Source organism: Nannizzia gypsea, genomic scaffold (genome assembly GCF_000150975.2).
Source record: "Nannizzia gypsea CBS 118893 supercont1.5 genomic scaffold, whole genome shotgun sequence".
Taxonomy (NCBI): domain Eukaryota; kingdom Fungi; phylum Ascomycota; class Eurotiomycetes; order Onygenales; family Arthrodermataceae; genus Nannizzia; species Nannizzia gypsea.
Genome location: NW_003345197.1, coordinates 227149 through 252840, shown reverse-complemented (window position 1 = coordinate 252840; position 25692 = coordinate 227149). Strand labels below are relative to the sequence as shown.

The 25692-nt window shown below is 48.6% G+C and overlaps 8 protein-coding genes across 8 annotated transcripts; 4 read left to right on the top strand and 4 right to left on the bottom strand.

Annotated features, from left to right (window-relative positions):
* Positions 1-81: 81 nt before the first annotated feature.
* MGYG_05942 (DNA polymerase theta) lies at positions 82-3264 on the bottom strand (the record flags this gene model as incomplete). The annotated part of the gene is made up of 8 exons (XM_003171348.1): positions 82-113; positions 174-285; positions 342-1191; positions 1245-1406; positions 1462-1633; positions 1694-2165; positions 2238-2420; positions 2497-3264. The coding sequence occupies 8 exons, from the start codon at positions 3262-3264 to the stop codon at positions 82-84; spliced, it is 2751 nt and encodes a 916-aa protein (XP_003171396.1).
* A 1171-nt stretch (positions 3265-4435) lies between these two features.
* MGYG_05941 (hypothetical protein) lies at positions 4436-5439 on the top strand (the record flags this gene model as incomplete). Its single annotated transcript, XM_003171347.1, has 2 exons — positions 4436-4991; positions 5078-5439. 2 exons carry the CDS (start codon positions 4436-4438, stop codon positions 5437-5439), a joined length of 918 nt encoding a protein of 305 aa, XP_003171395.1.
* A 1295-nt stretch (positions 5440-6734) lies between these two features.
* On the top strand, positions 6735-7468 carry MGYG_05940 (secreted protein; the record flags this gene model as incomplete). Its single annotated transcript, XM_003171346.1, has 3 exons — positions 6735-7184; positions 7244-7295; positions 7356-7468. 3 exons carry the CDS (start codon positions 6735-6737, stop codon positions 7466-7468), a joined length of 615 nt encoding a protein of 204 aa, XP_003171394.1.
* A 639-nt stretch (positions 7469-8107) lies between these two features.
* Positions 8108-10056, top strand: MGYG_05939 (hypothetical protein; the record flags this gene model as incomplete). The annotated part of the gene is made up of 2 exons (XM_003171345.1): positions 8108-8258; positions 8318-10056. 2 exons carry the CDS (start codon positions 8108-8110, stop codon positions 10054-10056), a joined length of 1890 nt encoding a protein of 629 aa, XP_003171393.1.
* A 394-nt stretch (positions 10057-10450) lies between these two features.
* On the bottom strand, positions 10451-11509 carry MGYG_05938 (hypothetical protein; the record flags this gene model as incomplete). The annotated part of the gene is made up of 1 exon (XM_003171344.1): positions 10451-11509. The coding sequence occupies one exon, from the start codon at positions 11507-11509 to the stop codon at positions 10451-10453; it is 1059 nt and encodes a 352-aa protein (XP_003171392.1).
* Positions 11510-12177: 668 nt separating this feature from the next.
* MGYG_05937 (serine/threonine protein kinase) lies at positions 12178-13533 on the bottom strand (the record flags this gene model as incomplete). Its single annotated transcript, XM_003171343.1, has 1 exon — positions 12178-13533. The coding sequence occupies one exon, from the start codon at positions 13531-13533 to the stop codon at positions 12178-12180; it is 1356 nt and encodes a 451-aa protein (XP_003171391.1).
* A 2306-nt stretch (positions 13534-15839) lies between these two features.
* Positions 15840-17113, bottom strand: MGYG_05936 (eukaryotic translation initiation factor 3 subunit; the record flags this gene model as incomplete). The annotated part of the gene is made up of 4 exons (XM_003171342.1): positions 15840-16199; positions 16279-16395; positions 16468-16986; positions 17087-17113. The coding sequence occupies 4 exons, from the start codon at positions 17111-17113 to the stop codon at positions 15840-15842; spliced, it is 1023 nt and encodes a 340-aa protein (XP_003171390.1).
* Positions 17114-20706: 3593 nt separating this feature from the next.
* Positions 20707-23762, top strand: MGYG_05935 (C-1-tetrahydrofolate synthase; the record flags this gene model as incomplete). Its single annotated transcript, XM_003171341.1, has 5 exons — positions 20707-20830; positions 20892-20912; positions 20968-21005; positions 21070-23597; positions 23654-23762. 5 exons carry the CDS (start codon positions 20707-20709, stop codon positions 23760-23762), a joined length of 2820 nt encoding a protein of 939 aa, XP_003171389.1.
* Between the last annotated feature and the right edge of the window lie 1930 nt (positions 23763-25692).

Below are 25692 nucleotides of genomic sequence, written 5' to 3'. Positions count from 1 at the left end.
TATCCCAAGTTCTATTTTTGATATATATCTCATAGGACTGCTTAATCTCATCACTTCTAAAGAATTCCAGATCGTTCAAATTTACTCGTCTAGTTCTACCACCGATTGATGCTCTAGGTAAAGTTAGTATACGTTCGTCAGAACCCCGAAAGTTATTCAGAGAAAGGTCATACCCCATAGTCTGCTTGCCGAGGCTATTATTACCTCTGCTTTTGCAGTTAACTTTGCGGTAACTCTCTTCATGTCTTTGTTATTGTTTGAGTACGAGCTACTCCGAGGTTGGCCCTATAATTGTAGGATTAGAGATGAGGGCAGCGTAGAATGGGCTAAAGTCAACTCACCATCATTAACACAGGCACCAGATCAGTAGGTGCAGCTTCAGCGAGAGATCTCAGGGTTTTAAATCCATTTTCCCAAAGCAGCCTTGCTGTTCGACTTTTGACATAGGTCACCTGTGCCATTTCTAATAGATCCGCTCTGGCCCCAGCCTGAAGGCGGTCACGCATATGATCTAATACAACAGCGAGCATGTCCCAACCCATCCGTTGACAGAATTTGGCCATTCCAGCCGCAAATCCATGACAGTTTTGAGCAAGTGTCTGTACAGCTCCCCGAGCAATATTGTATTTCTTTGCAATTGACGAGACTGGAATTTCATTGCTTAAGTCGCGGAGTTGAAATGCTGTATAGACACGGTTGTAGACTCTCAGCAAAGCTGGGTCCTTTATAGAAACGTGACCCATGGCAATAGAGTTCACCAACCCTGGATCAACGCCCACAAGCTGTATAGTACGTAGTCCGCTGTCATCTAGGCCATGGACTTCGTCGCGGAAAGCCATCCAGTCAATTTCGGCAGAGACTTGTAGTGGAGAAAACATGTAAAATATATGCATTTCGCCATCCATCACAAAGGCCTGTAGGGCACGTTTTAATTCCCCATAGATGAAAAGTCCATCATCAGGGCTAAATGCGGACGCGACAATCGCTAGACCAAGCTGCGTTGGCTCAAAAGTCTCATCGCTCGATGATTTCACAAGTTCTGCATCCAGAAGCTCCTGGAGAGTTGACTGCACCATATCTAAAAGGGTATCTTGTGCTTCGTCATTATGAAACAACAGACTGCTCCTGATATAGTCATTAATAGCATCACGACCAGATACCAGCTTAGTAGCAATGGCTTCAAGTAGTGCCCTGATTATTTGTCAACAACTGCTGGTTCTCGTTGAATATCAAGGGATACGCACCTCTTGATTCCTGCTCTGCCTGGAGCCAGCCCGCTCGCAATGGCGGGCAACTCGGCTTCCAATAACCCAACTACATCTTCCCAATCTTTACTTGTACAGCATAAGTAGGTTTCGCCAACTTCATCCTTACCTTTTCGGCCCGCTCGACCACGCATCTGTCGCCTTTCAGGGATTAGCACTGTTTCACATAACCAGTGAAAATCCAACAAATACTTACAGCATTGCAGGTCCAACTAGCTCACGGCCCATTCTTGCGCCGCAGAGAATCACACGCCTAGCGGGGAGATTTATCCCCGCAGCTAAGCTACAAGTGGCTACGAGAACTTTGAGAATTCCAGAATCAAACCCTTCTGCGATCAAGACACGCTCTTCAGTCGTTAAACCAGCATCTATGAAGTATAAGTCAATATTCGTCTGGTGGTTTCAAAGGTAGAGAGGTGGATACTGACGGTGAAAAGCAACACCTCTTGGTATAGTTTTTGCAAAGTAGGTATCAAGTCCGCAAGGGAGGCTTTGCAAACTTGCTACCAGATCTAGTCGCTTTTCGATAATATCTGCATCCAGGGTATCTGGCATTGCATCTCCTATGAGCACCGCATTTGTCTGACAAGCCTGTCGGCTCCCACAAAATACAAGAGCGCCATAACCCGCAGCCGCAGTTTCACAGGCAAGGGCGACCATAGCATTTGGAATCGGGAATGCCAGCTCCCTAAATTCCGACTTACGTATGACTCGGCACGCCGAAGCTGGAATATTATGTGAATTGGACGTATTAGGTTTGATCATCTTCCGAAGAAGACCCTTTGTGGCTGGCACTGGATAGATATAATCTTCAAACACTAGGAATTCTTCAACGGGTATCGGACGATATCGAGATATATAATAATTTGCATTCAGCCACTTTGCAAGCACCTCTGTATTCTAGAATGATTCTCGAAAGATAAGCTACTAGTTCTAGTTCCCGGGGTACATGAACAAAAATGTAGATCTTACCGATAAAGTTGCACTCATACCAATTATCTGGATATCTTGCTGAAGCAGGAGAAGCTTCGTTACCATAATTTCTATTAGATAGCCGCGGTGTTCATCATCAAGCATATGCAGTTCATCGAGGACGATTACACCAAGCTTGTCAATTGTGCAATCTTCAATGGCAGTATTGACTAGAGAGTTGGCCTACATAGAGTTAGCAATTATTGCTTAGATATAGCGAAAATGAGTTAGAGGAAGCAACCTTTTCGATGGTGCATACTGCGATATCTGTGTCTGACCAGGTTGTCCTGGTCTTGCTCCCACCAAAAAAACCTGTAACTCGAATGAAGTTCTCTTCAGATTTGAAACGAGAAGGGTGAGCATCTCCACCAGCGGAGTTCTCAACATCGACATCATCATCATGTGTGCATCGGGGTATCCCTTCAACCACACGCCTGAGCCATTTCAACTTTTCTTGAACGAGAGCAACATAAGGGAGAACCAGGATAGCTTTTTTGTCTGGGCAGGTAAGGATGCGTTTCAGCATTAATACATCTGCAACCAACGACTTACCGCCCCCGGTCGGAGCACTGTACACCAGATTCTTTTCTCCTGAAAGATGGCCTCGACCAAGAAGACATGATGCTTGCCACGGATAGATAGCGTTAACGCCTAGAGAAGCGAAATTCTTAACCAGGGCAGCCGGCAAGCCGTATTTTGGATGGCTGAGAGAGAGGACAGGATTCTGAGCTGGCCCAGGAGTACTGGATATAGAAGATTTTTGCGAGCACTCTGATAGATTCTGCGAGCGAGACAAGTCAATATTGCTAAGGTTAGATAGCGGTTCTATCTTACTAGCCCGCAAGCGTCTGGTATCGTGGGAATACTGCGCAGTGTTGGTTCTCTGCGCTCTTGACTGTGCGTTCAACACCTGGTGCGCGGTGGTGAAAGCTGGGAGAGTGTCATTTTCAGAGCGTGACCGTTTCGCACCAGCAACTGAGAGGGTTGAGGAGTTTTCCCAGGCAACATCAACGCGTTTGGGATTCATGTCAGTTACATGGATGGATGGGTCACTGAATCCGCCAGATACCCCTGGCCTATGGTTTATGTATCGAGACCAGGCGCGTAGTTATTTATTTAACCGACGGAGCAAATCTCAAACTAACTTCGTTACCATGTACCCCAACAACCAGCCACTCGCGACAGCATGCATAGAAGCACTATATCCACCTTGCTGTTGATCCGTCGAGACTTCTATTATCTCGTATATTGACTACTGCTCTTCTTCATAGACGTTGGTTGCATAGTTAAACCAGGCGCGCAGTCAAAATAGGGATGAGGCTGATATTGCTCAAACGGGCAATTTGTGCCGAATCCCGGGAACTACGTCCAGTTTTTCTATATAAACTACAGGTAACTAGGTAGGTACTTAAATGTTTGATTGTTATAACTTGCGGAGTAACTATCACTGTTGTTATTTATTATCATCCTACGGAGTACTTTATCCTAACCTCATCACAAGGGTAGGAAATGAAAAAAGGCGACGGAAAATATAACACGCCTGGTTTATGACTGATCATTCTCGCTGTTGCACAAGACTTGCCACCTCCACGGCGCTGATCTACGGAGTGTCCGCAGCACGGGCCTAATTAACCTGCGGATGATGGGACAAAGATTCCAAGTCAGGGGAAGAAGAAGCTCTACTTTTGAGCGTGTCCTCACATATTTAGGGGCCGACGAATGACGGAGTGACCTCGGTGGAAGGGCAGGCGAACAAGGATACAGCGGAGCTAATATCCCTGCCGTCGCTCTCTCCAAGCATCGCGGTTGGGGACTTCTTATTTGTTGCAGGGGAAGGAGCATACCTACGTTGCTGTTGGTTGTCCCTGCCGGTTTACTATTCATCACCCACAGTTCTTACTTCAGCCAGTTCGAGATGGCGGCGTTCGTCGTGTATTCCTCAGGATGGCCCTTGTTGGTGAAGAAAAAGAAGAGATAAAACGGATGACCCATGGACTTGGGGTCAGGTGAAAGTGCCGGCCTGTCTTGCCTTTGTGATATGCCCGTGGATAAAAGGAAAAGGTTATAAAACCGCTTGATAGAGTCACAAGCATTCAACTTCGGCGTGCGTGTGTATATATAAACGCCGCTCATCTCGAGCCTTCTCGCCCCTTTAGGACCATTCTTTTCCGTAACTCTAGCGGCGAATATCAAAAAAGATGTCAATATCAACGTTGAGACGCTTCTTTTGGCTGGGGGCATTGCTCTCGGCTACCATTCAGGTTTCTGCGCTTCCAACAGCTCAGGACCAGGTATGCAATGGCCATCGAGAGTACTGTGATCGTCGATACTCGGAGCTGTCATTCGTGGGTGCTCACAACTCTCCGTTTGTTGGACCACTTCTCCAGCACAACCAAGACATCACTGTGACTGAGCAGCTGGATTTTGGTATCCGATTTCTCCAAGGACAAACGCACAAGAACGATGATGGCGTCTTTAGCATGTGTCATACATCGTGTATCCTAGAAGACGCTGGGAGTGTCAGCTCATTCCTCCAAACGGTCAAAACATGGCTAGACAGTCATCCAAATGAGGTGGTTACCCTCTTGATCACAAACGGGGACAGACTTGATATCAAGGAATTTGATGATGCTTTCAATGCTGTCAACGGAATCAAGGACTATACCTTTGCACCAAAGTCCAAGCTTGCCCTCGGCGATTGGCCAACGTTACGCGAATTGATCACGACTGGCAAACGATTGATAGTCTTCGTCGGTAAGTGTTTCACATTATTAACGGGAGAGCAAACCTCGCTTCTCCCGAACCTTCGTGCCTGCTATATGCTTACTTTTCCTGAACAGATTACAAGGCAGACACCAACAGATTTCCATACCTACTTGACGAGTTTTCATACTACTTTGAGACTCCATTCAGTACCACTGATGAGAACTTCCCGCAATGCAAGCTTGACCGCCCGACCGGCGGCAAGCCTGACGGAAATATGTATCTGGTTAATCATACCTTGAATGTCAATGTTTTTGGCATCTTCCTCCCTGATCGATTCAAGGCCGATAGGACCAACGCTGCTGTAGGCCAAGGCAGCATTGGCGCCCAGGTTGACCTATGCAACTCGATTTACCATCGCAAGCCCAACGTGGTTCTCCTTGACTTTATCACCGAAGGGGATGTCCTGAAGGCGGAGAGAACGATGAATGGGCTTTGATCCTTCACGGCTACATTTTTGCTGAAGACTTTTAATGTTACTTGGCGGCTTGTTCGGAAGCGCCGTCCTCATGACTTACTTATAACTAGAATATGAATTAATGAACATATTGTGTTAATGGATTATATATATCGAATACCGCACAGAGTTTTTCTCTGTAATACTTTCAAAGCGTTGCCCTTAGAATTTGGGATGCATGACTCCTTCCCGAGCATGAACCCCATTAAAGAGAGGCTAACTATAGCTAGTATGTAGCTGCTCCGTAGCTAATCTTGACGGCTATACGTCGGTCAAACATCACCCAAGGCACAAACAAACAGCCTAGCGGTATGCCTTGCGTCCCCATCCAAGCTTCCCCCCATCTGCACTCTGTGTCATCAACAGCATAACGCGGAGCCCGCCGGTAGAGCTGTCCCGCCTTTGCCAGGGATCCAGCATAGCTTCATGCGGCAAGTTGTCCATCGCCCATGCTCGCCCCAGGCAACGTCGCATCGAGGCCAGTTCTGCATCGACTGGTTGGCCACAACCAGAACGCCAAAAAAGAAATAACCACCCCACAGCCTGGCGATCAGCGGAGGAGAACAGGGCAGCATGTGCAGCGTTGGGTGGATGGAGGACGGCCGTGATAAGCTCACGGAGCTGTTCATCGCAAGTTTACTTAGCAATTCAGTTAACTAGTTACGGGGCAGCGCAGGTGAAGCTGGTCCCGTCGCCTGGGGGTCAAGTGGCCAACGAGTTGAGGAATCTGCATCTGTTCTCCGTAGCTACTTATGCAAGGAGCAGGAGACTGCAGTATCTGTCAGAGCCCAAGAAAGACGAAATATGGACAAGACGGTCCGACTATCAACCCAATGGATTCATTGAAAGATAGCCTGTGATGGCTATGCAGCGGCAAGATTCGCTGATCTCCATCATCCAGTGGCTTCCTTTCTTTTTCGTCCCCCAGCTGTTCAAGGACGCCTGTTTTTGCCGGTCTGCTCTTCTGGGTAGTTTGGCCTGAGCAACGCTGACAATTCTTCTTGTTATACGAGAGGAACGTGTTCTCTACTCCACCGTGGTTAAATGAAGGCTTTGCATGGTGGGCTCTTCGGCGGAATTCCTCACGTTGTGGACGTGTTCTTCTGTTGAACTTGCATCATCATCTCACACAGCATGTCCGGCATATGTCTATCTATACCCATAGTGTATATAAGAGACCGATATTCCTCCCTTCCTGAAGAATATATCCTCCATCACAACAAACACCATCATCCACTCCCTCCTTCGGATACTATCTACATAGTACAACAGTCAAGATGAAGTACACTCTTCTCGCCGTCCTTTCTGCTGTGACCGTCCTGGCCACTCCAGCTCCCCTCCCAACTCCACCAAACATTCCATCCGCCTCTACTGCTCAATCTCTCCTTGCCGGGCTTACCGTCGCCCCTCAGGGCCCCCAAGACGGTTACAGCCGTGACAAGTTCCCCCACTGGATTACTATCTCCGGCACTTGCAACACTCGTGAGACTGTCCTTCGCCGTGATGGCACCAACGTCCAGGTTGACGGCAGCTGTGCCGCTACTTCTGGCTCTTGGTTCAGCCCTTACGATGGTGCTACCTGGTCTGCTGCCAGCGATGTTGATATCGACCACGTTGTCCCATTGAGCAACGCCTGGAAATCTGGCGCTGCTTCCTGGACCACCTCCCAGCGACAGGCCTTTGCCAACGATCTCAGCAACCCTCAGCTCATTGCTGTTACTGACAATGTATGTATCTAACTTGTGAAAGTTTATGGAAAGTATCATACTAACATGTCAATCAACAGGTCAACCAGGCCAAGGGCGACCAGGGACCAGAGTCATGGAAGCCTCCACTTCGTAAGTTTCCTTCATCCTCGGATAATTATTTCCTACATAAAATTACTAACACTCTTATAGAGTCCTACTGGTGCACTTACTCTCGCATGTGGATCAAGGTCAAGTCCGTTTACGATTTGACCGTCACTAGCTCTGAGAAATCTGCTCTTACCTCTATGTTGAACACTTGCTAAATGAACCCTCTCCGAATCCAACAACCTTTACGACATCACTGTAAATAGCGACGCTTTCTTTTTTTATCTAACCTCGATATGACTACCTATCCTTGCGCAGGCAGGACTATACAATCTAGATCCGAGTAGCGTTTCCCACAAACAGAATTAGTTATTTCTTTACATCCAACTTTGATTTTTCTATTCTTTTCTAGACGTGTAGATCTTAGTAGCAGCCAGCTAAAAATAAATCCCACGCCTACACTTGTTCATCTTGATAACTTGTCAATCACCTGGTGGATTTCAAAGTGAGATTCATACTCTATTCACTCGATCTATACAAGTGGCAGATTATTGGTTAGATTAGAGTTTAAGCTCAATTATCTTATCCAATGAAAATTAATTTTGACTTCGAACTTTATATGGGAATAATATTCTTCCATTGATGGGTTACTAAGCACTCTATTTTGATGGCCTCAAGGTTCTATTCTTTGCTTCCACTGTACCATCAACAACATCAAGAGCTCCCTTGCAGACAGAAAACCGTGGCTCCTAGCCTGATGGTGTGTAGTATTGGTGCATCTGGCACTTATGCTCCAATGGATTTCTACAGCTGTACCCTTCCGTCCGCCTGCACCCGCTATTCGATCGGCCTCGACCATGCTTTGGACGAAAGGGGTACCATATTCATCGATAGCTCCTAGATGGGTTCTCCCGCGCAGCTATGCCCGAAGTGCTAGCTCGTCTGCTTCCTCCCCTATAAGAGATATTAAGGACTCTAGAATCCACGTCACTGGTTCTAAACTGTGCAGTAAGATGTACCGTCTTCAATAACCAGTTACACCACGTCTAATATCTAATCTTATATAGACGATGTACTTGAAAGACTAGCCCCAACTCTACCAAAAAATAAGCCTATCGATATCATTGATGCATATCCAGGTTTGGGTATATGGTCTTCCCATTTCCATGAGTATGTGCGCCCTCGACGACATATATTACTCGAGCCGAACTTTAGAACATACGAAGCGCACCTAAAACCCTTACTCGAGTCACCAGACTCGCGGTATGTACATGTACCATTGGATCCAGCCGTGGATAGGACATTCTCAGATTTATTTAAAAAAGGATACCTGCCTGAACAAACTGAGCGCACAGAAGGATCCACAGACGTGAACGACACGTTGCTAGTTTTGGCCAACATGACGCTTCTTCGCTCAGCTACAAACATACGGGCCACAGACTCGCGAAAATACTTTGAATCAATGCTTGACCAAAGCTATTTTCACCGTTACGGCTTGGTACGGATTATTGCGATATTTCCATCCTCTAATCTAGACGCGGTTCTACCCAAGAGTATAAGCAGGCGTCGGAGGACGCAGGCTTTGCTAGAAAGCGTAGCTTTAGAAGCCAATGAAGTAGCAGGAGATACAAGCGAGACCACGCATTTGACTCGACGAGGTCTGCCTGTCGTTCAAATCAGTGCTGAAAGAGCTGCAAAAAGGGTTGAAGAGGCGGCTGTAAGAGTGCCACCCGGGCGAAAGCCAGTGCCTCTTGAGCTTGCTCCAAAGCCCATCACTGTAAAAGGGGTTAAACACTCTTATGTGCCGCGGCCCATTCATGATTGGCATCATGAATACATTAAGGCGCATAAGGACCTGGAAAAGGAACAACAAAAAGTTGACGCGAGTAATCCGGTACCTGCGAAATTGAAGGGTCTAAGGAAAAATTTTGCCGCTCTACAGAAGAGATACTTATACGAAAGTTCTCAAATTCGATCTGCGCATGAAGCAGATGACAGGCAGAGTGAGATAGACGATATAGAAGCCGATCTTCGAAAGGTGATGAAAGCAGCCCTGCCATTACCTAATCGTCGAGAGGCAGTGAAAATTATCAAGAATCTCACCCTACTAAAAGAAGAGAGGGACCTTATCCTCTCCTCCCTAGGGAAACAATTTATCCGCCACCATTACCCCTTATTTGTGAACGAACGGCGTTGCGTCACGGGCTCGCAGTCCAGCCCATCCGTTGACCCTCTTTTGCTCTGGGACAAGCGAGCCTATGAACCACTTCACGTCGAGAAGAACGAGTTTTCCCCTAAAACACCATGCTCGATTATAGACATTCAGCCAAATCCTGACTCTTTCATCTTTCAAGCTCAGCGCGAGTTCAAGGCAGCGAATGAATCATTCAAGTATATTTCTGTCTTAACAACGTTCCGCGCATTGCTGAGAATGTTTATACCCTATCCTAAGAAATCGGTTGAGCAGGTTCTGCGGCTACTGTTTGCATCCAGGCCTGTGACTGATTTCCCGTCTGCTATACCTTCGTTGGCAGAGTATGCTACGCCCAAGATTACAGTAGATGCCAAGGAGGCGGCCTCATGGAAACATGTGAAGACCAATAATCGGAGGGGAGTGTTTGTAGGATATGATGTGGACTGTTTGGCTGAAGCCACTTTACAGCGTATTCCTAGCAAGGTGTTTTGGGATATTGCCATAGAGTGGGAGAGATGGCGCCTCGAGAAGAATTTGCCAGATACACTATCGAAGTCGCTTGGCGGCGCATTTATCTCAGACATGAACGAAGCCTTTGAAGCTCGACGGTGATCTAGCACATTTACTATGGACATCTTTGTTTGCAGAAATATTACTGTGATACCAAGGGAATAGAGTCAATGCAGAGTTTCGCCGCGAGGCGATTATTATTTCAATCTATGAAGGAACGAATGGTTCTTGTCTCAAAGGAGCGGCGAGTCCATATACTGTGTAAAAAATCCCGCAAGGAATAAGACAAAGAAATAACTCCAACCACACAAGCCAGCACAATTCAAAGACTGAAACCAAGATATAAAGAGTGATCATGGGTAAGTGCAGGAGACCAGACGAATAGCAGCTAACATGGTGAATAGTGAGAAACGAACTGGATCAAATCTATACCCAGTATAAAGAATCAAACGAATAGCTGATCGGTTCAGTGGCCGCTGTAGGGCACTACACCGCTTCAATCTAACGTCTCGTCGGGCTCCTGAATACGAGACATCCGCAGCCTCTCACTTAACTGGTACAGAGGATAATTCATAAATCTTGTCGAATTTGAGCGGCTTTGCGGTATAGCGTTTGTATCCGCCGGTGCATCAGGTCGATCATTGCGAGGGACCACTGTACCATCAAGCTCCCACAGGACGCTTCTACTTAGGTCTGATGGTGCATCATCCAGCAGTAGATCAAATGCTTGTCGGGGGGGTTCCCGGCCCTGCCCACTTTGGAAGCCAGTTCCACCCGTTTCTGCTGCAGTGTCTTTGGAATCAACGTTGGAGGCTTCAGATAAATCCATTATTAATGAGGACTGCGGAGAGAATGTCCCGTAGCGTTGGTTATTCTGTCCTCTCTGTGGCAACAAGAGTGACTGCGTAGGATTCCTCCAGTTGCCCTGAAACCGAGAGAGACCCTCGGTGCCTTCCGTAAGGTTCTTGACAGTTGAACAAGTACAACAGTCAAGAAGCGGCTCGGAGCCATCTTGTTTGTCCGACTGCCCCCTGCTTACGCTAAACCGTTTGCGCTTGAACTGTGTGCCGCTCCGGATGGTTACTTCGTACTCTCCTGCATGCCGGACTCTGAATTCTGACACGGGCGTCATTCGCCGTGGCCAGAGATGGCTATACCAATTCTGTCTACCGATCTTAAGGCCAGCAGGTAGCTCATCCAAAGGTATCAGAGGAACTTTGGTACCGGTAGGCCTAGTGATATAGAACTGTGGTCTTGGTTCGCGGCTTGCTTGACTGGGCTGAGACCAAATGATGACTGTTCGGAGGAGCGTTGATATCCCCGGAATCCGTTCCATAAGCGTACCCCGGTTTACCTGTGTTTCTGGTACTGTTTCATTGTCTGAGTCTTGATAGATATCCTCGTCTCCGGACGATGACTCCTCTATCTGCTCCAGGCTGTCCGGCGTGGCGCCAGGAAACATGTGAATAGTCCCGTTTGTCGGCCGTGATGCTTCGCGGTTAGGAGGCCAGGCCATTTGAAGCAGAGTTGCGAAGGGGCTCAACAGGTTAGTCATGATTGGCGATGCTTGTCTGATAGTATATCTCTCTAATCCTTTTCAATAATAGAATGTATATACTGCGATAAGAAACCAAAAGGCAAACCAAGCGAGGGCAATTAGAGGCAAGAAACAGTCAAAAAATATAGGGATAGGGATATATCCTAGATACATTAAACGAATGTATGTATGTACGACTGGGATAGCGAGTGTATGCGGAGGAAGAAGAGGAGGAAGAGAAAGGAAAAGAAAACCAGAACATTTACATGTTTTTGTCTGCCCATGTTTACCAGGATTTGATATTTGATATGGAAACTGCAACGGAATAAGGGAGAAGGAAGGTAGAAGGGAGCAAACGGCAGGCTCCGCCCAAGGAAGTATCGTATAAAGAAACACAACATTGAAACTGCTCTAATGCTATGACTGTCTGGATTGAACGGCTTAGGTCTAGCGATGCAAAGATGAAATGGGAAGAAGGGGAAAAAGGGATACAGGAATAGTTAAACAAACGCCAGTCTTATCATGCTCCAGATGCTGGTTCGTAGTTAACAAACAAACAGAAAAAAGGGATAAAAGTACAATCAATCATAAAACATCACATAACATACAATAAAAGCAAAGAAAGTGCGATGGTGGCGGGTATGTAAAGAAGAGCCTATGTTAAAAGGCAGGCGTCCAGTCCACCGCTATCCTAGAGCTGCGATCTCACCCCTGATAACACCCAACCATGCATTAGCGGTCGCTCTGCTGTCTACATCCTTCAGAACAGCAGGAGATATAACCCTCTCCACCACCCCCTTGCGTGGGATCCTAGTTCCCTGCTCCCCAGCACGGACATAGTCGATCACACGATGGCCATCTCTGGCAAGGGCAAGGGCTCTATGTCTCTCCAGTCCTGGGTAGACCTCTCCATAACCGATTGCAGCAGCGACCAGGGTGAGAGCCAAGGCGAAGATGTCTGAAGAAGGTGCTGGAGTTGGTGGTGCCGTCATCGAGCTGATCGATAGAAGTTCTGGGGCTGTGAAGGGAAGACTGGTGGCTAACCGGGAGTCGGCAGTCGAGTTCAGAGCCATGTTGCCGCCATGGGAGTAGAGAGAAGAAGTAAAGTCGATGAAGAGCAGGTCGAATGCATTTACTGCAGTGTCATTGATGGCCCCTGAACTGCTTGATGCAGTGGTCGTGGTACCAGCAGCAGCAGTGAAGTCGCTGCTGATGCTGGGAACCCGAGGACGAAGGAGAATGTTTTGAGGCTTGATATCCCCGTGGACGACGCCTGCTTCGTGCATCCACCGAAGTCCCTCGACCAGCTTGGCGGCGGAGGAAAGCCAGGTTGCCATTCCCAGAACAGGTTTGAACATGGTTCTCGTGTTGAATACAGCAGCCGCTTCTTTAGCTCGAGTTTTGATGTACGAAGCAAGGGAGAGCGGGATGGCAGTCATGACAATGGCATGTTCAGAAGGAATGTAACCGTGAAACGGCACAACGTGAGCTGTACTTCCTGGCATGCGGTGGAGAAATGTAAGGATATCTGCTTCAGCGGAGATGGCACCGTATGCTGAACGTCCAGAGGCCACTTTAACTGCGTACACGGTGGTATGGGTGCTGCCACTACCACTGCCACCGCTACCACTCCGGTTACGTGGGCCCAGCATAGGAGACGAGGCCGAAGAGCCGCGAGTGGGAGTTTGGGGGGGCGATGTGCCCAGAGAAGCAGCGTGGTCGAAGCTAATGGCACTGTAGACGCTACTCCAGGCGCCTCTGCCGTACTCTATCCGGCAGCCGTCCTGGCCATAGCGGTACTTGAGCGGGAGAGAACACTCGCTGGGTCCGTCGAGCTGCGCTGCCCAGGGCGGAGGCACCTGCGACTGAGCGCCGTCGAGTATGGGTATTATCCGAGAGCCGCCGTCCTCTTCGACGGGCGTCAGCGGCGGCGTCAGACTCGAGCCAGGCGACGGGGCGGAAGAGAGGAGGCTCTTGGCGGGGGCGGCGGAGGCGGCGGGAGGCTTTACTGCCAAGGGCGCCTCGCGGGCCGGCGGAACCATGGCTGAGAAATTTTCTTTCTTTGCTTTATTCTCGCTCTTTGTGCGTGTGTGGAAATTAGACAGGGCTGAGAACAACGGGGTCGACGGCGCAGCGATGCGGGACAGCGAAAGAAGGGCGCGAGAGAGAAAAGACGCCCGCAGAAGAAGAAATATATAATTTAAGAGTCAGGAGGAGTTTGTTCTCGGAGAAGCCGGCTGAAGAGGGGGGAGCAGGAATCAGGCGGGCTCGCAGGATGTCGAGCAGTGGCGATGATATATAAGTGGACTATATATCAATCAAGTCAGGCGGGCAGCAGTCACGGTCAGAGCAGACAGTGAGAGAAGCTGGTGGAAGCGGAGAATACGAGGAGTGACAGAGACGAAGAAGCCATTTCGACAGTGCAAGTCTTTCCTTCGCAAGAGAGAGAGAGCGAGAGAGAGACAGGAAGACGGTGGCTTAAGTAGATCGCGGGCAAGGACAGCGATATATATATGTATATTTGTATAAAGAAAACGGGCTCGAGAGGACGAGACAGCAGGAGGACAGGACAAACGGACAGGACGGCAGGCTGCTGATCCCTTTATATAGTGTTGATATCCGCAAGGAAAAGAAAAAGAAGAATAAGAAGCAGAATAAGAGAAAGACGAGCGCACAAGAGTTGTTGCGAAATAAGAGTTGGCAGCGACAGGACAGTCCGACCAGCAACGGCGAAATCTGCGGTTTCTATTTATTCAACAACAATTTAATGGGGGCCCTTTTTTGCTTCTTCTTCGTCTTCTTTTCTTTTTCCTCTGTTATCCTTCTTCTTTTGCTGCTGATGCTAATGCTGATGCTGCTGCTACTGTTACTGCTGCTGCGCTCAGCCTGGTGCGAGAAAATAAAATGACTGTGTTTCCATCCCCCCTGGACCGTGGACCAGAGTTGCATGGCATGGCATGGGGCCGTGGGCAAGGGGGGAGTAACCGTGAGTTCATAGTCACTGTCATTCCCGAAGCCAACAGGGAAGGGGAAACCCTGGAGACGAACTCATAGCAGCAAGGACATATAGCCCTGTCCCCGTCTCTTCCTTGAGTGAAAAGTCCGAAAGACTGACTAGTTGAGTGTGTGTGTGGGAGTTTCTTTTCCTTGCGACGGCGATCTCGAGGGGAATGAGAGTTCGTCCGCCATCCCAGCCAGGTCATATTTATACTCCTTATATAGTTAAGGACAGAGTTATTATGTTATAACCAACAGTCTGTCGGGCAGCAAGCTTCTTGTCACAGCGCAGCGTCCCCTGGGCTTCCTTGGAAGACAGGGCGCCTCCGAGCTTCTGCGAACGCTAGAGCCTGGCATGGCGCCGTCGCGGATCGCCATGGGGTAGAGAGAGGCGTGGCTGACGGAGGAGGCCTGCTAGTCGTTGCAGAGGGAGAGTAGAAGTGGGATAGGTCGCCGTCCATGGCCAGGCGAGGGCTGGTCGCTTTTGCCAGCCATCTTCCCGGTTCTCTTTCGATAGTCGGAGCAGGCGGTGGGATAGTTTGGTCTCTCCGATGGCTGAGATGCGCGATGGCGTTCGTTTGACTGCCTGGCGTAGTAGACGAGTAGACGAGTAGAAAATATAATAATAGGACAAGGCGTAGATGCAAAGTAGCGTCTCTCTTGCCGTGACGTCACTTGGGCGTTTGGGTTCGGCGGGCGTCGGGACGGCGGTTTTTTGGGTATCAGTGGTATCAAAAGACGCGATGGAGAGAAGAAGAAGAAGAAGAAGAAGAATAGAAGAAGAAGAGAAGAAGAAGAAGGTTAAGATTAAGGATAGGGATAGATACTTGCAGTCCTTTTATGTCTGATCATGAATCATTTGCTCTTTGCATTTCTCTATCCAGCTCGCCAGCCTACAGCGCTTGCAAGATCTCGTAAGTAGGTACCAGAACCAGCTTCCAACCAGGCACAAACAACAGAAAAAAAGGAGTAAAGGGCAAAAGGACGTGGCAATCAGCATACCAGAGAGGCCTCCCATTCATCCCTTCTAGAACCTCCTACTCCTCCTTTTTCTTCCGTTTCTTTCTCTTTCTTTTCCGTTTTCTTTTTGCTTTGTCAAGATAAAACAGGGACATGACCACAACACCGTGATAAAGACGAATTCATGCAATGCAGTTGCAGGATTTTTTGGGAAGAGACCAAGGAAAACGAATGGGAGAAACATGGAGAAAGGCAGGAAGAAAGGAAAACGAATATAATTATCATCAAAAAGGCATTAAACAACCCAGCCAAGTAACACGACTTTAAGCAAAGGGGAGGAGAAAAAGCGAGAGAGAAAAAAGAACAAGGTAGAAAGAAAGAAAGAAAAAGATCACTTCCTCAACTGCTCCCTCTCAACCTCATACATAAAATCGTGATAGGACTTGTCAAAGTGGTGGGCACGTACGTAACCGTCTTCTCCGCCAGACGCATAGCCGACGCCGGCAGGGTGGACGGCGATCGTGTTCAGGGGACCGAAGTGGCCCCTGACACGGCCGATCTCGTCCTCGAATATCTTATGGTAGAATCGGGCCTCGAACTTTCCTTGTCTGGCGGAGGTGGTGGTGACGTCCATGGCAGCCTGGCACCGCCGAGCACGACAAAATTCTTCTTTGCCGTTATGGCAGCCGTGTTGAGAGGTGTGTCGGCCGTGTAAGTCTTGAGGATTTTCGAGGGTGCTTGATGAGAGGATCTAGACCCGGTTTAGTATGACAAGAAATGCGGCAACTGCATGAAAATAAAATAAAAATAAGAATAAAAGTGAGTCGCACCTTGGCCGATTTGTCGGAGCAGGCGGTGATGAAATATGTCCTGTCAGCGGAGAACTGTAGATCGGTGATCTTGCAGTCCAGCTCGTGAGCCTGGACGTTTTCTAGCTGGTCGCCGCTCTGTACACCCTGTTAGATGCTGCAAGCCTCAATAAAAACATGGATAAGCTTATTCGAGTGAGTCATTTTTACCTTTGCGTCGTACTGACTGATGCTTCCATCCTCGTGTCCAGCAATAATGTACTTCGCCAGGTAGCTCCAGCCGGCAACAGTAGCCTTGCTCTCCTCGCAAGTGATTTTCAAGATAGGCTCGTCAGCCTGCTCGTGCAGGTTGTTCCCCTCGCCATCTCCATAGGCAACATCGAAAACGACGATGGTACCCAGGTAGCCCATTCGCTTCTCGGTGACCGCCAACAGCTTCGATCCATCGGCAGAGAACTCAACTCGCTTCACGGCCGTAGGGAAGTCCCATGTCTTGACGCACTCGCCGGTCTTGATGTTCCATAGTTTGACGGTGTTATCTGCTGCCCCGGAAGCGAGCAGAACAGTGTTGGGAGATGGGTCGATGGTCCATAGTGCACCCTGGTGGCCGGAGTAGGTGCCCAGTCGCTCGCCGTTGGCATAGTACCAGACGCAAATGTTCTTATCCTTAGCTACTGAAAAGAGCAGGTCGCCATCCCGCGAGAATTTGATCTGGGTCAAGGCTCGTTCCTAGAAACAGCGGGTTAGCTGGCATTTCGAATTTTGAATTTGCGTGGGGGGGAGGTGACGCTATGCAGAGGGATGTCGAAGAGATAAGAGGGGCACGAACATGACCCTGGAGGAGGATTGGTCTCATCCTGTGTGTGGTATCTGATAGAACTGTGTGTGCGTATGCAGAGAGCCCGTCTTCGTGAGTCTGTGTACGTGTCTGGCCGTGTTAAATCTTGCCTTGCGCTTCGTCTTTCGCCTTCGACTTTTCTGGCTGTGATATTTTTGTTCGCCCACACAGAAGTTTTACATCATGGCTGACTAATACGGATTTTTGTTGTTCCTTGATGCCTGGTCTGTGCAGATTTCAAGCGACGCAAAAGGCAAGAGAAAGAGACACAGGACATTGAAGAAGAATGCGCGAAAGGCTCCGTCCGTTCCCAAGACAAACAACCGTCCGGTTATCGAGTCTTGTGTTAAAGCATATATAAGGCAGTACGGAGTAGCACATGATATATTTCCCCTGGGCCAGGTACTCCATTACCCGACTATGATGACGGCCTTAAGCTACCGACCTACTATCTTTCAACGGCCCAAGACAAAGCCACCTCTGGGCTCGCTCAGGCAATGGCTAAGTCGTCCAGATAGTTCGAGTTGATAGGCCCGGATTCAAAAAGGGCCATTGGTTCAAAGGCACCTGCCGAGGGTTCCAGGTCATCTTCAGCTGAATCTTCACCATCTATCTACGCCTCTAGCGTCTCATGTCGTTACTTTGCTCTACATGCCCACAAGACTGAGTATGAAAGAGGAGTACTTTCCCTAGTTGAAAATGCTTTTGAAAATACTTGCACGGGAAAAAGGTAACAACACAGAAAATCGGACCTTCTGGCTATATCCTTTGTGGCTCCTTAATATCTTATCTTTAATAATCGATACTAGTTATGAGCAGAAGCATACGCCACGGAAGGTGGCATTGAATATGAAGCAGCTGGAAACAATTGAAGGTAAAATATCGGTTTACACATCGCATTGCATCTGCTCGCCCAAGTAACCGACAAGATCCCCAGTGTCATGTAAATCAGACTTTAGCAGTCGCTCTAAACGTTGAGTTAGAACGCATTCTTGTCATGATTGACTCTCAAGGAACCGTATAAGTCGCTATTGAAGACGGCCAAAACTTATTTGGTGGCAGCCGCAGAGATACGGAAGGTCACCCTCGCCCGAAATCAACTTTCCCGATATGAACTTCGTTTAGCGTATTCTGAGGAGCAAGGTAGACCAAAAGTAACTACAGATATAAGGAGGTCGTTACATCATGTTCCTGGCAAGGATATCAATTAGTATGTATAAATTCGTGATTTCCGGGACTCCGAGCGCGGAAAGGGTTGATATTATCCTTGGCAGGGACAAAAACATCTTAGCAGTTCCCTAAACAGCCGTATTTAATCTCAACATCGGACAATGTATAATGCACCCAATGTTAAGATATCAATACAACTACACAATGAAATCTGTGTGCACAAATATAAACTCTATAGACGCATAAAGATGACTAATTGCGGATTTTTATAGCATAAAAAAGTTTAATTCATTCGGACCGCCCCGAAAACCTTAAAATATGGATTTAATGGATTAAGGATTTGAATCTGGGCCATACACTGAACTGCACAAAGTCCGTTAAGCGATTTTCTTCTAATAATAGTCGTACCTCGAAACCTTACTAGGGCTTGACTGGTAAGGGTGCAGAGCAACTTCGATTGCCAAAGCGAAGGTGGCAATACCATCATACTTACAAACAATAATAATGGCGCTATAAAGCTTGATGTATCTGGGAGGAAAAGAAACTTGTGAGTGAAACCTGATTTATTTAGTTAATTGAATAGCACCGAAGAAACCAGAACGAATATCACCGGGAGCTATAAACGGTTTGAAGCGGCCTAAGGATATATCTATATACACTCTATGCTCCAGCATCTGGTGGTAATAGAACATTTTTAGTAGCCATTTTTATATCAGTGTTAAGTAGAATTCCCAGATATCACTGGATCCAGCCTTTCGATTAGATACTATGTAGCATATCGGCGCTGTTTAGCCGGGTGTTATACACCCATTAGTAAGTTCATTATAATTAATTTAAGATGTAAATATCATGAAAGAACTTCCTTGGAGAGAAGGGGGTATTTACGGTAAATCTTTGGTTCTGCGGGTTGGATGATACCAAGGCCATGCCCGTAACGATTGAACAGAGCCTTAAGAATCTTCCCATGACTCCATTTGTGTTCCTTGAAGGATATGTATATCTCCAACAAAATAGATTACTTTCCCTTGCTGTATAACTCTAAAGAGTCCAACGAGCAAAACAAGGAGCTAAAGAGTACTTGTAACCTCAAAGATGCTGGAGCTTGAGTTAGTAAGGAAAAATTGCACCACCTCGGCAAGTATATCGATTTGGTTTATGTTAATCCGTCAGAGGTACAGCTCCAATCTGCTGACCACTAACTTGTGTGGGGTCACTCTTTTGCCCCAGTCATTTTGATATTATGCTATATGTTCGGGGATTGTCATTAGGACTTGGCAATGTTGTGTGAGGAGTACGTTGTTCAAATACTTTCTTTGGACTATTGCTACTAGCGTCACAGAACATCAATATATATTCTGAGAATGGACCAGCCATGCAGAAGTTGCTAAAAATAGTAGCTGTCTCTCCTAGTGATTGTATAAAAGGTGGTATATCAGGCTTCGTAAAAGACGTGGGTATGTACTGGCAAAGGACAAAGGTAAGCTCTTCCATCTCCGTCTTTCTGCTCTTTTCTGGAATCAATGCAGCCAACCAGGGTATATTATGACGATTTCCGAGGGATATGTAGCGGTAAGGCTAGAGACGATTTGAATAGACAGTAAAAAGGAAGAGGCTTCTCTCAGTTGCAGCGTTGAACCGATATACTAGGGCATGTGTGTGGAAGTCGCCAGAGAGTAAAGACAGCCATTGACTTGATTATAGACCAATAGTTGTCTCTTCTGACGCAGAGCAGGGGAATTGTGCCTTTTGGTTGGCCGTAGAGTCGACCGTGTAAGCGTGCTTTCAGGTATCATCAGCCGCGGCTAAGTACCTAGGTAACTGACTAGGTAGTTAGTCGTTTGTAGGGCTCGTTAGCGGTCCACAGAGGTTTATCGCCATGGCTGTAACCAGGAGAGGCGCTGTCAAGGACGGTACGCTCTGTCACATTGACGTAGACAGTAAATCTCATATCGGCATCTTCATCTGTCCATCGAGTAACACGCTATCTAATCTACATCTACCCGTAGCTTAACTAGAGCCTCAGGGGCGACTTTATCTTATCAGTCAGAATTTTCACCTCAAAAGACGACGGACATGAAGAGCCGCCATCATGACGACCAGAAGAGAATAACCAAGAAAAGAATAAGAAGAACAAGACGAAAGATGCCAGCAGCGGCATGCCTCGTCCTGTCCTCTCGTCGTCTTCGCTGCTGCTGCTGCGCCGGCGGCCTCTCCTCCGCCTGACAGCTGCAGCATCCTCCTCCCTGTCGCCGGCCCCGCCCGCCCTCGCCGTCTCCAACTACTTCAGCTCCTCTCCCCGCGCCGCCTCGTCACTCCTGCTTCCTCTCGCTCACGCTCCTCCCCCCTCCTTCTCTTCTTCCGTATCGCCATCGCCATCGCCATCGCCATCGCCATCGATAGACCAAACCTCCTCTGCCCGACAGCCGACCACTGCCGCAGCCATGGGAGCCTCCAAAATAGACGGCACTGCCATCGCAAAGGCCATCAGAGAACGCCTGCACGGCGAGATCAAGGAGACCCAACAATCGAACCCGCGCTTCAAGCCTTCCCTCGTCATCTACCAAGGTGAGCCGTTCATCCTCGACTGGTTATTGGGAATACAAGTATACTGACTGCAATGCGACAGTGGGCGACCGATCGGATTCCAGTACGTCCACCCACCCTAATAACCACCGCTTCAAAGTGGCTTGCTGACCGGACAGGTACCTATGTTCGCATGAAGCTCAAGGCTGCTGAAGAGGTACGCTCTTTTATTACTCCACCTATCTCTACTGCATGTCCCTTATACTGATACCCTGGTTAAGGCATCCATCATCTGCACACATGTCCAATTGCCGGCGGACACCCCTCAGTCTGATATACTCGCTCGTATCACATCCGACAACAATGACCCCTCCGTTCATGGCATCTTGGTTCAGCTGCCTCTGCCAGATCACATGTCTGAGCATGCCGTTACCTCTGCTGTTTCTCCCGACAAGGACGTCGACGGTTTCGGTACCTTGAGCATCGGCGAGCTGGCCAAACGTGGAGGGAAGCCAACCTTCATTCCATGTACTCCCCAGGGTGTCATGGAACTGCTCTATGCTAGTGGGGTAGAAATCGCTGGCAAGCATGCCGTTGTCCTTGGACGAAGTGATATCGTTGGCAGCCCCGTCAGCTACCTGCTCAAGAACGCCGATGCAACGGTCACTACATGCCACTCCAGGACAAAGAACATTGAAGAGATCATTAAGTCGGCTGACATCCTTGTGGCCGCCATTGGGAAGCCAGAGTTCGTCAAGGCGGACTGGCTCAAACCTGGCGTGGTAGTCATTGACGTTGGAACCAACTACATACCCGATGCCAGCAAGAAGTCTGGCCAGCGGCTTGTAGGTGATGTCGACTACGCAGCCGCCGTGGAGGTGGCCTCGCAGATTACCCCTGTTCCCGGTGGTGTAGGCCCAATGACAGTAGCCATGCTACTTCAGAACGTTGTCAAGTCCGCACGCTCCTACTTTAACAAGGAACGTAGCCGCATCATCAACCCGCTCTCCATCACCCCCAAGACACCAGTGCCCTCTGACATTGCCATCTCCCGGGCTCAGCAACCAAAACCAATTACTCAGGTTGCGTCTGAAGTAGGCATTGCACCCCATGAACTCGAGCCCTACGGCCACACCAAGGCCAAGGTCAGTCTCGATATCCTCTCCCGCTTGGGACATCGTCGAAATGGCCGATACATCCTCGTCTGCGGTATTACGCCTACTCCCCTGGGCGAGGGCAAGTCCACAACTACTATGGGTCTCACTCAGGCCCTTGGGGCTCACTTGAACCGCGTCGTTTTTGCCAACGTTCGCCAGCCTAGCCAGGGCCCAACCTTCGGCATCAAGGGAGGTGCTGCAGGAGGTGGATACAGTCAGGTCATCCCCATGGACGAGTTCAACCTACACTTGACGGGAGACATTCACGCTATCACCGCAGCAAACAACCTGTTGGCCGCTGCCCTGGAGACTCGTATGTTCCACGAATCCACCTCGCCCGACGCTGGCCTGTACAGGCGCCTTGTTCCCGCTAAGAAGGGAAAGCGTGAGTTCCAGCCGATTATGTTCCGTCGGTTGAAGAAGCTGGGAATCACCAAGACGGATCCTAACGAGCTTACTCCTGAGGAGATCAAGAGATTTGCCAGACTGGACATTGATCCAGAGACCATCACCTGGCGTCGTGTCCTGGATGTCAACGACCGACATCTACGTACCATCACCGTCGGCCAGGCTGCTACTGAAAAGGGCCATACCAGACAGACCGGCTTTGACATCTCTGTGGCATCCGAGTGTATGGCCATCCTAGCTCTCAGCAATGACTTGGCTGATATGCGTGAGCGACTGGGCCGCATGGTAGTTGCCTCATCCCGCTCCGGTGAGCCTGTCACCTGTGACGACATCGGTGCTGGCGGTGCATTGACTGCTCTCATGAAGGACGCAATCAAGCCAAACCTGATGCAGTCTCTCGAGGGAACTCCTGTGTTCGTCCACGCCGGCCCCTTCGCCAATATAAGCATCGGCGCCAATTCAGTGGTGGCTGACAAGCTGGCTCTTAAGCTGGCCGGTACTGAGCCAGATGAAGACCACGACTCCACTACTGGCTTCGTGGTGACCGAAGCCGGCTTTGACTTCACGATGGGTGGTGAGAGATTCTTCAACATCAAGTGCCGCTCTTCAGGCCTTGTACCAGACACGGTGGTCATCGTCGCTACTGTTCGTGCATTGAAGGTCCATGGTGGCGGGCCAGACATCACCCCCGGAGCCGCACTGCCAGAAGCTTACAGAAAGGAAGACATAGAGCTGCTACGAAAGGGCTGTGTAAACCTACGCAAGCACATCAGCAATGCCAAACGCTATGGCGTCCCTGTGGTGGTAGCCATCAACGTCTTCGAGACTGACACCGCTGCCGAACATGCCGTCATCCGCGAGGAGGCAATCGCAGCAGGCGCCGAGGACGCAGTGCCAGCAAACCACTGGGCCTTGGGCGGCAAGGGAGCCGTCGAATTGGCCGAAGCAGTCATCAAGGCATCCGCCCAGCCCAAGAACTTCTCTTTCCTGTATGGACTGGAGGGAAGCGTGCAGGAACGTATTTCCACCATTGGCCGGGAGATGTACGGTGCCAGCGCAGTCGAGTTCAGCGAGCTTGCTGCACGCAAGGTTGAGATGTATGAGAAGCAGGGCTACGGCAATCTGCCTATCTGCATTGCCAAAACACAGTACTCTCTCAGCCACGACCCGGCTCTCAAGGGAGCCCCAGAAGGCTTTGTGGTGCCCATCCGGGACGTTAGACTTGCTGTTGGAGCTGGATACTTGTAAGTTCTTCCCCCATCGGATCCTTTATATTTTCATAGCTAACTGAAGCACTTAGATATGCCCTTGCTGCGGACATCCAGACGATCCCTGGCCTGCCTACTGCTCCAGGCTACCTGAATGTTGATGTCGACGCTGAGACAGGCGAAATCGATGGGCTCTTCTAGACTGTGACCCCAAAACGAAAAAGACAAAGAGAGGGCTACTTCAACCTGCCTTCATCTCTATAGATGTAAATACAGCTCCCCCTGGAATAGATATACGGCAACCTCCACCATAAGTTGTGGACAGTGGCAGAACGTGTAACTTAGTTGCCCAGTTAAATAGAGAAACCATTTCTAGTTTAGGAAATCTTCAAAGGAAAAAGACTTGAGGTTATAAAGTACAATGCTATTTCTAGTAGCTATCTTAGTCACCAATATTCTAGCTGCACTGATGATACTCGGTCAGAAACTCGGATTTTTCAAGCTTTCATCTTGAATCTTTGAGAGGCTTTTTCCTGATACTCCCAACATCAGAAGCTAGGCTGATAGACCGGTATCAAATAGGCAAACATTCGCTCACGAGTTAACAGCCTCCTACCATGTGACCCCAACTACCTAGGTAGGTTAAGATTGCCGCCGCTAGTTAACTAACTGATGGGAGCAGCGGAAGAGGCTCAGGGCATAACTAATAATATCCTACCACGAAGTAAAATCGGTGTTTCCCTTTGGGCATTAACAGCCACAAAAATATGATGTCATTAGGGTAAGCTCCGATGGAGAGAAGGTTGCGGCGGCTCCCTCTTTACCTTACCGGATAAGCAACAACAAGAGAATAGCCGAGTGTACTTATATATGTGTGCCAGTCTCCATCTAACCAATCAATGTGCACGCTCTTTAAGAGTTATGGTTATAATTGCTCTGTATCTCTAACTTTAATCACTGCGGCTCAACTATACTTCTTAAACCGCTTGCTTTACTACTTATTCGGTGTTGTTGTGTCTTATATTCTACCATTTTCTCCTGGACCTTATAGCTGTCAACCTTAAAATACTTCTAACAACATTGGAATGTCAAAATCGTATCCTCAATGATTCATGTTAATGCAGGAACCTAGATACTGATTTTCTTTTCTCTTCTCCGGATAACACCATTGTTAACACAGATATCCCATACGTTACGGATGCGTTCCCATCTGGCACAGCAGTATCTTCCTGATGATTGTCTGCATGTCGCAGCTCCTATTCAGCAAACTAGCTGGTGCTACCGTCGGATCTATAACATCACTATGTTCTTATTCCTCGTTGGCTCAGCTCTCTTCACGATATTTAAACTCGACACAAGCATGGGCCGATGAATTAGGTATCAGATTATATTTGCCATCGGGCCAGCTTTGTTCAGCGTAACTCCCATTATGGTCGTCCAAGGCCACTTCACCCGAAGGACGTTCCAATCGGCTCGAGCATGGCGATGATGAGAAGGTAAGCCTTCTTTCGGCCACATGACACAATCTAGATAGAGTATATACACTCTGTGCTGATATTGTCTATTTGCCGTAGCACCACATTTATATCCGTAGCTCAAGTTATAATCATTCTGTCAAGAGGGAGGTCAATAAAATAATAATATATTGAAGCTATCGGACTTTGATATTGACTTGAAGTTAAACCGAACTCTGTCCCGTTCAACCTGATGACTAAGCTGGCCAGACTCCTGTCGCTGACAAAGTCCTGCTGAGTAATCTTCCGCCTGGAGTAGCCGGCGCCACCTTTTTCGCCCTGCGTCATCCTGGCCTTGTTGCCCTTGCCCTTGCCCTTGCATATAAATGTAAGTACATCCTTACGCGGTGACCAGTGCCTGATACTAGAGCTACCCCTCTCGGAGGCTGGCCGAGCTAAGTGTCGCCAGTTCGTCATGCCCATGAACTCCCGCAGAAAGCCCGTAGAGATAATAACACATATTTACTTGGAGTTCGTAGCAAGGCCTGGTAGTCGAATATGTTAGTTCAGCATACTTATGCAGAGGGAGAGAGACGCGGGATACTGACTAAGCAGCCAGAAGAGCCGAGAGCCGGACGGGCGGAACAAGATTCTCCGTCGCCCCCGCGGGAGGGGTA